The sequence below is a fragment of the Mustela lutreola genome, chromosome 5 (genome assembly GCF_030435805.1).
Source record: "Mustela lutreola isolate mMusLut2 chromosome 5, mMusLut2.pri, whole genome shotgun sequence".
Classification (NCBI taxonomy): Eukaryota; Metazoa; Chordata; class Mammalia; order Carnivora; family Mustelidae; genus Mustela; species Mustela lutreola.
In genome coordinates, this window is record NC_081294.1 from 29,559,143 (window position 1) to 29,571,531 (window position 12,389).

The 12,389-nt window shown below is 38.6% G+C and overlaps 1 protein-coding gene across 2 annotated transcripts in view; it reads left to right on the plus strand.

The window, feature by feature from the left end:
• Positions 1 to 12,389, plus strand: part of WDR70 (WD repeat domain 70) — a 293,941-nt gene that overhangs the window by 8,166 nt on the left and 273,386 nt on the right. The window contains exons 4-5 of one of the 2 annotated variants that reach the window (XM_059173825.1): positions 3,043 to 3,163; positions 8,435 to 8,630. In XM_059173825.1, coding sequence (XP_059029808.1) covers positions 3,043 to 3,163; positions 8,435 to 8,630 — 317 coding nt within the window. The remainder of the gene's footprint in view (positions 1 to 3,042; positions 3,164 to 8,434; positions 8,631 to 12,389) is intronic. The other variant, XM_059173827.1, reaches the window with a different exon arrangement.

Genomic DNA, 12,389 nt, shown 5'->3' on the forward strand with positions numbered 1-12,389 from the left:
GCTCTTACCTAGACAAATATTGCATACATGTGGAGAAGCTTTTCAGAAACGGCTATCCAAAAATTGGTAACTGAAAGTAGAATAATAAAATGAGGTGTTTGGAAGAATAAAATTAGGTGTTGGATAGTAGGTTAATTCACTTTGGTTAAGGGAAGATACAGAGCATTTTTACAGTGCTGACAGTGTACTTGGTTCCACATTTGATGAAAATGCATGAAATGGTACCCTTTGTCGGGAGTTCTCTCTCTCTCTCTCTGAAAAATAAATAAATAAATAAATAAATAAAATCTTAAAAAAAACCCCTGATACATAGTAAACGCCATGTATTAGCTGATGTAATATTTGTTAAACTAAGGTTGTTATTATAAGGTAGTTATTTGGGGCGCCTGGGTGGCTCATTGTGTTAAGCCGCTGCCTTCGGCTCAGGTCATGATCTCAGGGTCCTGGAATCGAGTCCCGCATTGGGCTCACTGCTCAGCAGGGAGCCTGCTTCCTCCTCTCTCTCTGCCTGCCTCTCTGCCTACTTGTGATCTCTCTGTCAAATAAATAAATAAAATCTTTAAAAAAAAAAAAAAAGGTAGTTATTTGCAAAGAAGTCATAGAAGACCTAATTAAAAATGACTCAAATAAGAAAAATTTAGTGTTACACATGAAAAGAGCCCCGGAATGGGGCTCTTCCATATTCTGAGTCCTGGCATGAGGAACATTTAAGTTTTCCCCCCTTTTTCTGCTTTGCCAGTTTTAGGTTATTGGCTTGTTTTAAACTGACTGCACTCATCACCCAAAATTATAAGTGAAATTTTGTTACAAGCAGATGACCACCTCCACAGGCTGAAAGGATACTGTTCTGTATATCTTTTTTTTTTTTTAGTAGTAAGAAAACCTTTCTCACATGTTCCTCCAGTTGACTTTTTATATCTTATAGGCTGGTGTTAGTGTGGAAAGTTAGTTCCAAAATACAGCCACTGGCAAGAGCAATAGAATGGACTTGGAATCAAGCTTTACCCCTTTGGGCAGGGAGGGGCCCAGCATCTGCTGAAGCACCTGCTTCCTCTTACCTGGAGAAAGCTGTGGTTTTTCCTAGCAAGGGGAAAAGGAAGAAATGGCTGCTGTATAGGAAGCTAATAATGTATGCCTAGATATTGTTCACTGATTAAGGTCAGAAATGCCCCAAGACCAGAGCCTAGGATCAAGTGTCCAAGTGTGGTTTCGCCCCCACCCCCCTGGCCCCCCGGCCCCTCAACCTCTCCCCTCTCACCCTGGAGGGTATGGAGGGATTGACTGGAGAAGCAGGATGATGGTAGGAGCCATGCAGGCTTTCTCTTCTATTTAGACATTATCTTCTTTATTTTAATTTTTTTTCAACCTCAGCATCAGAGTGCAGAATTACCTAACTCACCCACCTTAGCCCAGCGGTGAGCATAAAAAATACCAGCATGAGCTAGTGTTTGCCTTTCCTCATCCTGTAGTGTTATCTCCCCTGTTTGACATAAAAGGCTATGTAGTTACTTGTCCATGTATGTTTGTTATCTTCTTATTTCTTATCCTCCATATCCTATCAACAAAAGACCCTAAAGAGTACAACATTCCAATTAATAAGTGCCTTGTGATATGGTTTAACTTTAGGTGTATTGTTTTTCATTATTAAGAAAAAAAATGTTAAAGATTATCTCAGGCCATTGAGGATGGTGGCAGTTGAGAACAATTTAAGTAACTCAGTTCCTTCCTGTGTGCCCTCCAATTGTAGAGTGACAATGTCAGAGAAAAAAGATCAAATTTCTTTGGATAATTTTTTTTTTTTGTCTTTCCAAGGTAAATAACTCTAGAAATCTGAAATTTTCTCAAGATTTTTGTGGGAAGTCCCTTACCACAAATCCAGAGGGGAAAATCAGAAATGAACAAAATTCTGAGTTTATAGTTTAAAATATATTAAAAATAAAAAGTGAAGTTACCTAAAGTCTTACCTTTCGACACTTTATTTTTTACTTGTCACCTTCCACGTCTTTTTATTTTATTTACTTAATTCATTAATTAATTTAAATATTTTATTTACTTATTTGAGAGAGAGAGCAAGAGAGAGCACAATTGGGAGCGGGGAGAGGGAGAAGCACACTCCCTCTGAGCAGGGAGCCTGACTCAGGGCTTGATCCCAGGGTGCTGGGATCACAAACTGAGTCAAAGGCAGATGCTTAACTGACTGAGTCACCCAGGTGCCCCTCTTTTTATTTTTAAAATATTTTTATTTATTTTTAAAGATTTTATTTATTTGACAGAGAGAGATCACAAGTAGGCAGAGAGGCAGGCAGAGAGAGAAGAGGAAGCAGGCTCCCCAAGGAGCAGAGAGCCCTATGTGGGGCTGGATCCCAGGACTGTGGGATCATGACCCGAGCTGAAGGCAGAGGCTGCAACCCACTGAGCCACCCAGGCCCCCTTTTAAGATTTTATTTTTAAGTAATCTTTCTACCCCATGCGGGGCTCAAACCCACAACTCTGAAGTCAAGTGTCACGTGCTTTAGTGACTAAGCTAGTCAGCTGCCCCGTTAGATAGTGCCGTGTCATTCACATACTATTCACATGTTAATTTTGCTTAGCTTGTCTGTTATTATTTTCCCAGATTTAAATATTTTCCATCACTATTTTTATTGGTTGTATTAAATTAATTAATTGTTTAAAGATTTTATGTATTTGTCAGAGAGATACAGAGCTCAAGGAGGGGGAATGGCAAGGAGAGGGAGAAGCAGACTCACTCCTGGGCAGGGAGCCTGACTGGGGACTCGATTCTAAGCCTCTGAGATCATTGCCCTGGCCAACGGTAGACGCTCAACCGATTGAGCCACCCACATGTCCCTGTTGGCAGGATTTTATGTTGATATACAGTGGTTCAGTTATTTTCCCAATCTGGGTACTTAGGTTGATAAGTTTTTGCTGTTACTGGCATTACTTTAAATTACATCACTTTGGCTATATTAATTTTTAGCCCTTATTGATCCTGACAAATTTTTAAAGTCATAACTATTGAAATTTTTTTTTAAATCTTTACAGAAGCAAGAGAAAAAGAGGAAGAAATGAACAGAGAGAAAGAATTAAGAAGGCAAAATGAAGATATTGAACCAACATCTTCAGGGTCATACATAGTCAGAGATGGCTCTAAATCGTCTTCCAGGTGCTTGACTTTCTCAAAAAGATTTCATTAAACTATCATTCCCAAGTTTTTGTAAAGAAAGAGGATTAAGGCTGATTTTGTTCTAAGAAACTGATTTTTTCTTTTTAAAGATTTTATTTATTTATTTGTCAGAGAGAGAGCGAGCGAGAGCGAGCACAGGCAGACAGAGTGGAAGGCAGAGTCAGAGGGAGAAGCAGGCTCCCTGCGGAGCAAGGAGCCCGATGTGGGACTCGATCCCAGGACGCTGGGATCATGACCTGAGCCGAAGGCAGCTGCTTAACCAACTGAGCCACCCAGGCGTCCCTGATTTTTTCTTTTTAAAGATTTTTAGTTCTAATTAGAGGTCAGCAAGTAAACACTATCAGATTTTAGTTTTCTCAGAAATTATGAAGCAAATGGCAGCTTCTCTTATTGGTCACCACAATTACTATGCGTTGACACAATGGGAAGCAGTCTTTTTTAGTCCTGAGAAAGGTGGTGACCTTTTCCTTGAGGGGAGAATTCCCATAATTAAAAAGAATTCTCTTGAAATTTTGTAAACCAATACACATTTTAATTTTTTATTTTTTAAAAAAGATTTTATTTATTTATTTGACAGAGGGAGAGAGATCACAAGTAGGCAGAGCAGCAGGCAGAGAGAGAGGGGGAAGTAGGCTGCCTTCTGAGCAGAGAGCCCGATGCGGGGCTCGATCCCAGGGCCCTGAGATCCTGACCTGAGCCAAAGGCAGAGGCTTAACCCACTGAGCCACCCAGGCGCCCCACACATTTTTAAATAAATAAGAAAGTACATGTTAGTTAAGGACTTTTTAAAAAAAGATTTTATTTCTTTATTTGACAGAGAGAGACACAGTGAGAGAGGGAACACAGGCAAGGGGAGTGGGAGAGGGAGAAGCGGGCTTCCTGCTGAACAGAGAGCCTGATGTGGGGCTCAATCCCAGGACCCTGGGATCATGACCTGAACCAAAGGCAGAGGCTTAAATGACTGAGCACCCCAGGCTTTTCACTTTCTTAAATATTTTTTTAAAGTAAACTTTCTGCCTCATGTAGAGCTTAAACTCATACCCCCAAGAACAGGAGTCACATTCTGTACCAACTGAGCCAGCCAGCACCACTGTCTTTTCATTTTCTCAATAATGTACTTTGGCATATTGAAGTTTTTAATTTTGATGAAGTCCAACTTACATATTTTTTCTTTTTGTTGTTTATCCTTTTGGTACCACCTTGAGAATCCATGGCCAAAGTATAGTTTGTGAAGATTTCCCCTTGTTTTTCTTTTATGAGTTTTATGGTTTTATTTATTTTTTAAATTTTTAAAAGATTTTATTTATTTGATTGGGTGGCAGGGAGCACAAGCAGGCAGAGGGAGAAGCAGACTCCCTGCTGGGCAGGAGAGCCCAGTGTGGGGCTTGATCCCAGCACCCTGGGGTCATGACCTGAGCCGAAGGCAGATGCTTTATTTGATTGAGCCACCCAGGCACCTGAAGAGATTTATGGTTTTACCTCTTATATTTTGGTCATTGATTCATTTTGAGTTAATTCTGATATGGTGTGAGGTAGGAGTCCAACTTTTTTTTTTTGGTGCGGGGTGGCTTTGGCTTATCTTGGTGATTCCAGTATGTAATGTGGGGTATGATTCCAGAGTAGTTTGCTATTTTATATTATGGATGTTCAGTAGTCATTACAGGGTGGTCATCTTCTTTACTATCTTTAAATGCATACTTGATGTTATTTACAAATTATTTCTTATGATAATTTGAATTTGGTTCTGGAATTCCTCTTCTCTCCTGGTGTGTTTCATTCAGTCCTATATATTTTAAACAAATTTCAGGTTAGTTTTTTTCCTTTGTGATATATTAAGAGTCTGTTTCACAAAGCATACAAAAAATTTTTTTTTGAGATTTTATTTTCTTAATTAATCTCTACAACTAGTATGGCGCTTGAACCCACAGCCCTGAGGTTGAGAGTTGCATACCCCACCAAATGAGGCAGCAAGGCACCCCCACAAAACATATAAATAATTTAAAAAAATATCTATAGTGTTGTTAAAATTTGTTTTAGAGGAAGTCATCTAAAACTACTACTTTTCTTGGATTTAAAGAAATGGTGTACGGATGGAAGTACTATTTACACATCAAAAGCTGGAAAGAATTATGTCATTTATTCTATGAAACATAGCTACAGGATAGGAAAGAAGTATTCATATACTCCAAATCTGCAAAGTAGGAATTGTTTAGACATTTGCATTTCCTCTAAAGAAATTAGTACCAGTGGCTCCTGCATGGCTTCTATTGGTTGGGTGTCTGCTTTCGGCTCAGGTCATGATCCTAGGGTGCTGGTATCAAGCACCAACTTAGGCTCCCAGCTCAGTGGGGAGCCTGCTTCTCCCTCTCCCTTTGCCTGCTGCTCCACTTGCTTGTGCTTTCTCTCTCTGTTGAATGAATAAAATAAAAAAAAAATTAATACCAGAAAGAATGAATTTTGTTTCTGATTTAGTTCCTATATTAAATTGTACAGTTACATATTTATTCTTAACTAAACTCTCTTTCAAAAAGTCAGCTGAGGGGCATCTGGGCAGCTCAGTCATTTTAGCATCTGCCTTTTGTGATCCCGGGGTCCTGAGATCGAACCCCACATCAGGCTCCCTGCTTAGTGGGGAGTCTGTTTGTCCCTCTCCCACGGATGCTCTCCCTGCTTGTGCTTTCTCTCTCTCTCTCAAGTAAATAAACAAAATCTTAAAAAAATAAAAAGTCAGCTGAGAAAAATACTAGGTTTTAGTCCTCTGTTTTTTCTTGAGATACATATTGTTTTTTAGGCTCTGGTTCATATTTTGATAGCACATTTAATTAAGGCGTATTTTAAACATGGAATGTGTTCTGTTTTCTGTCATGGACATTTTTGGGCATAATTTCATGGACATTGTTTTTCAGAAATTGAAACTATGTTAAAAATTGTTTATTTTCTTGGCTTGTGTATATTAGAAGCAAAAAGACAGAAATGGAACTAGAAGCTGCATAGAAGCAGATACATTCCATCCAGTTTCGTGTCAGTATTAGGACTGTCTAATCCATCATGAAATCAGTTTGGATGGTGGGTATTATGGAGGGCACTGGGTATTATATGGAGCACTGGGTGTGGTGCATAAACAATGAATTTTGGAACACTGAAAAAGAATAAAATAAAAGAAGAAAAGAAAAAAAATCAGCTTGGATTCGTTGAGTTCTCAGTTCAGTGCTTCTGAATTAGTTAAGTCATTTTTAAAGCATAGGTGCTAAGTGTTAACATTTTAGTTTAGAACTCTCTGTGCTCTGAATAATTTTGCATTAAGAAAGTGTGATTTCTAAACTAGTATAGTTTGGAATTTGTGACTTAATGACAAGGGATAAAATTTTGGAGTGTGACTACTCTAATAAAAATCTATTCAGTCATTCAACTGTGATTTGTTGAACATCTGTTGTGGGTTAGGCACTACTTTCAGCATTGGGGCTATAGTAATTAGCAAGTCAGATGAGATCTCTGAGCTCATATTGTTGTGGGGTATCTGAGGAGATGGATAACAGATTATAAACAACTAAGTAACCAATTATATAAGATAATTTAGTGAGGTGTATGATAAAAATAACCCAAGTAAAGTAATGAAGACAATGGTGACTGATAGGGCTGTGTTTGAGAAAGCAGAAAGTGGGCACCATAAGGCCTCTTTGAGGACACCTGAATGAAGAGAAGGAGGCCATTTAACAACCAGTTCCAGCAGAGGGGACTGCAAGTTCAAAGACACTCATGCTGGATCAAGCTTAACCTGTTTAGTTTGAAAGAAAGCCTATGGGGCTGGAGCACAGTGAGCTAAGCCATTGCAAAAACAAGAAATTCCCTTTGTGGAGGTTTGCTTGCTCCAAACAAAGGTAGTAACCTTTGTATATGGGTAACATGTATGTATGTATTCCCTTCAATAGTGAACGTAGATGAGTATCCGTGGATATTGGGTGCCTGTTACATGTCAGGCATCATTTAGGTGCTAGAGACAGCAATGAACACATATGAGAAATATTTAGTAGATGGCAATAATACTTTGAATTTTATAAAATATTTGATATGTTAATTGTTGTAATTAGGAATGTAATTCTCAACCCTTTGGGGTTGTTTAGGAGGGATGGTGGATGGTGGTGACTTTCAGAATGCCTAGAGGAGTGTGATAGAGACTTTAGAGGAAGTGTGTAACAGTTTACAGATGTGCTGGGTAGAAAAACAGTTGAGAATCATTATAATACTCTCTACAGTAAGGTAGTTTTAGAATCCAAGGGTGCTACATAGAACATTTTTAGCAACTCAGCAAACTTGAATTAAAACTGAGAAATGATTTGTATTTCAGAAAATGCATTGAAACATTTTGGGAGTAATACTCACTTTCTTACATGGCTGACTGTATGCGCTCCTGTGGTAAACAGTGATTGGATTCAGATATAGTGAGCAGAAGCATTGGTTATCATGTGGTTTTCTTTCTTTCTTTTTTTTTTTTTTTTTTAAAGATTTTATTTATTTATTTGAGAGAGAGACAGTGAGAGAGAACATGAGCGAGGAGAAGGTCAGAGGGAGAAGCAGACTCCCCATGGAGCTGGGAGCCTGATGTGGGACTCGATCCCGGGACTCCAGGATCATGACCTGAGCCGAAGGCAGTCGTCCAACCAACTGAGCCACCCAGGCGCCCGGTTTTCTTTCTAATGGATGTAATATTTTGTAGTTTTTCTTCCACATTCCAGTTGTTCTGCTGGCTCTTTATGAGTGAGGAGGCCCTAATGAGCCTCTAACATATAATTGCTGTGACTTTTTGTTTAGGTTAAGATAAGTAGACAAAAGAAACTTACTTACTTACTTTTTTTTTTAAAGATTTTATTTATTTATTTGACAGACAGAGATCACAAGTAGGCAGAGAGGCAGGCAGAGAGAGAGGAAGGGAAGCAGGCTCCCCGCTGAGCAGAGAGCCCAATGCGGGGCTGGATCCCAGGACCCTGAGACCATGACCTGAGCTGAAGGCAGAGGCTTAACCCACTAAGCCACCCAGGTGCCCCAGAAACTTACTTTCTTAAGATAAAATAATATCTGAGTTACACATTTAATGCTTGAATTACAAATTTAACAAATTACACATATTTAATTAATTAAAACAAAAACCCAGCTGTTAAAAGGAGAAGCAGGTTTCCTAGGAGATCTGTACCATCTCTAGAGTGTGTTCTTCATTGCAGCAGAGGCAAAGAGTTTCTGTTTTTGTATTTTCAGGGATACAAGCAGCAGTGAGAGTGAAGAGAGTTCTGGTTCTTCTGATGATGAGTTAATTGGCCCTCCTTTGCCCCTTAAAATGACAGAAGAGCCAAGTAATCATATCGAGGAAGATATCCTTGGTCCTTTACCTCCACCTCTTTATGAAGAAGTAGAAGAAGAAGATGATGATGATGGTGATTCAGAGGAGGAGGAGGTAAGTGTATCAGTAGTAATGGAATAGTTCACTGGAGTAGTGTAAGGATCATTTCCCTGCTAACTGTTATTCACAAGTGAGAGCAAATAAAGAACAGTTTTGAGCTTACTACTGATAGCCCTTGTTGAAAGAACTCTAAAGGATGTACTTTAGGAACAAGGAAATATAACTCCAATAATAAATGCGCAGTAGGAAGCAATGTCTTAAAAAAAGGGGTTGACAGACATTTTGTTAAATCTACATAAGCATTGAGCATTACCACAAGCATTACTACAAGCATTACTATAAATAATAGTAATAAATTTAGGGTGATTTTTTAAAAAAGATTTTATCTATTTGAGATAGAGAACAAGCTCGTGCACATGAATGGGGGTAGGGGTAGAGGGAGAAGCAGACTTCTGGCTGAGCAGGGAGCCCCATGTGGGGTTTTATCCCAGGACCCATGAAATCATGACCTATGCCTAAAGCAGCTGCTTAACTGAATGAGTCACCCAGTTACCTTGATTTAGGGCAATTTAAAACAAAGTGGATCGAAAGTTACTGTGATCAATAATGAAATACAGGAGAGTGGAATCAGTTCATTCAGTTGGAAATCCTTCTATTATTTGGAAGGAGGCTAGAGCTATTAATTAACTTCAAATTAGTTTAAGTATGAAAGGTATAATTTTAAGAGTAATTGTCCAAAGAATAGAAATAAATTGTATAACCTCAAAATAGTAAAAGAAAACCATTGGTATACTTTGTGTATTTCACACTAGCAGTAGATCATTTTTTAATACCACTCTCTGTGATAAATTATTTTCCATAATAATTGAGACGAAACAAATAATGATCAGAAAAGAAACAGCTTTTGCAAATCTGTCAGTGTCTTTACAAAATGGGCATTCTTTGCATAATCTTATTAAGTACCAGTATACCAAATTTATCAATCTGTTAATTCATTGGTAAAGAAAGGTTTTTAAAGATTTTTTAATTTATTTTAGAGAGAGATAGAGAGAGAGGAGAGCATGTGAACAGGGGAGGAACAGAGGGAGGGAGAAAGAATCTCAAGCTGATGCCATGCCAAGGGTGGAGCCCAACGGAAGGCTCCATCTCACCACCCTGATAACCATGACCTGAGCAGAAACCGAGAGTGGGACTCTGAACCAGCTGAGCCAACTGGGAGTCGCAGATCAAAGAAAGCTTTCATTTTATTTATTTATTTAAAAAGTTATTTTATTTTATTTTTTTTCAGTTTTCCAAAATTCATTGTTTACGCACCACACCCAGTGCTCCATGTAATACATGCCCTTCTTAATACCCACCACCAGGCTCACGAACCCCCCACTCTCCTCCCCTCCAAAACCCAAGTTTGTTTCTCAGAGTCTGCAGTCTCTCATGGAGAAGTGAGACGGGGGAAATCAGAGGGGGAGACAAATCAAAGAAAGCTTTTAATTTTAATTTTGAAAAATATTTTTCAGTTGAAACCTGAGATGTGTGTATGTGTGTGTGTGTATACATATATATACACATACATGTATGTGTGTGTGCACGTGTATGTGAAATTAAAAAAAGAGGCACATAAGGATAAATTTGGTAGTTTCATTAAAAAATCTTGTTTCAAGATGTTATTAAAAAACAAAAAAACAAAAAAAAAAAGAAAAAAAATCTTGTTTCATGGGGCACCTTAGTGGCTCAATCAGTTAATCGTCTGCCTTCAGCTCAAGTCAGATCATAGCCTGAGCCGAAGGCAGACACTTAACCAACTGAGCCACCCAGGTGCCCCTGTTTTAAGGTTCTTTACAGAAAATGCACCCCCTTACTGTGTGCACCACTTCCATTGCAATACTCTTAATCTGCCTCTGAAGAAGACTCAATCATTCTAGTAAAAGACAGGAAAGGAGAAAAAAGACGTAGAGGAAAATCTTGGTAAACAGAGATAGAAAAATAAGGCGGTAGGCACAAATACAGATGTATCAGTATTCGCAGTAGATGTAAGTGGACTCAAATTGCCACTTAGAGTAGATTTAAATTCTCAGAGTAGATTTAAATATTCAGATACATTCTGTTTATGAGTGATACACCTAAAACGTGATGACCAGAAAGTTGGAAAGGAAGAGGAATAAAAAATAGCAGGAAAATACTAACCAAAAGATAACTGATTAATCTTACAAAATTGACTTAAGACAAAATAATCTTTAAGTCATTATTAACCTAATTAGTCAAGTGAGTGTCATTACTTAATGCTAAAGGGAACAAGTTATCTTCCAGGAAAATTTGGCATTTCTTAATCTCTCAATCTAACACAATATATTTAAAGCAAAAATTGACAGAAATATTTATTAAACAAAAATAATTGATAGGAATAACGAGGAATAGGGCGCCTGGGTGGCTCAGTGGGTTAAGCCGCTGCCTTCGGCTCAGGTCATGATCTCAGGGTCCTGGGATCGAGTCCCGCATCGGGCTCTCTGCTCAGCAGGGAGCCTGCTTCCTCCTCTCTCTCTCTGCCTGCCTCTCTGCCTACTTGTGATCTCTCTCTGTCAAATAAATAAATAAAATCTTTAAAAAAAAAAAAAAGGAATAACGAGGAATAGACAAATCTACAATCATAATGGAGATTCAGAAATCCTTAAAACAAACAGTAAGAGTATCGTAGTGAACAATATGAATGCATATGTTTTCTCTACTGAACATATATAGAACCCTTATTTGATATTTTTTTCAAGCACATATGGATAAATTTAGGTTGATCATGAAATGTCAGAATATTGTGAGTGAATTTTTGTGTGCCCTCAAAATTCATGTGTTGAAGCCCTAACCCCCAGTGTGGCTGCATTTGGACATGAGACTCTTTGGAAGTAATAAAGGTTAAATTACATCGTAGGGGTGGACCCTGATCTTAAAGATTTAGTTTGCTTGTAGGAAGAGAGACACCAAAGAGCTAGGTCTGCATATAACAAAGCAAAAAGGTGGACATCTCCAAGCCAGGAGGAAAGCTCTCAGCAGAAACCAAATTACCTTGACCTTAGACGTCTGGCCTTCAGAACTGTGAGAAAATAAATTTCTGATGATTAGCTCTCTAGTTTGTGGTATTTTATTGGATAGCCTGATTAATACAGGTCTGCAAGGCTGACAAGAGGCTGGGAAAGAAAGAATGGAAAAAAAGAAGGGTGTTGTGAGCAGGCAGAAAATTGCTATACTGAAGGCTCTGATGTATGCAGGTGCATGTCAGGTGGTGACATGTCATGTGATTAGTGCATGGCTGAGTCTTCCTATTAGGGGTAAGTGGAAAGATGAGGCTGATGAGATCAACTCTAGAGATCAGTACACATAAGAGCAACTTTCTGGAGGGCATGGAGTTTGAATGAGCCTTGTAGAGGGTTACATTTTGTTGAGCATGGTGGGGGTCGGCCACGTCCTGTCTAGGAAGAGTAAATGGCAGGAACAAAGGCACAATTTGCGAAGTTAGATTTCAGATGATCCAGAAATCAACTTGCCTAGAATAGGAAGTTGATAAAGAAGACCAGACCTTTGATATAAAGCTGATGTGTGAGTAAACCCAAAGTGCAGCTGTGCACTTTCCTCACTTACCAAGCTGTGCTTGGGTATGGGCTCTGAAGCTTGTTTGTAAACTTTAGTCTTTCCTGGCTGTAATTCAAGCATTTCAGGAGACTATAACAGTTTTCTGTGTGTGTACGTTTTTTGGTTTGTTTGTTTTCTTTTCTTTCTTTCTTCTTTTTTTTTTTTTTTTATAAGATTTTACTTATTTATTTGGGACAA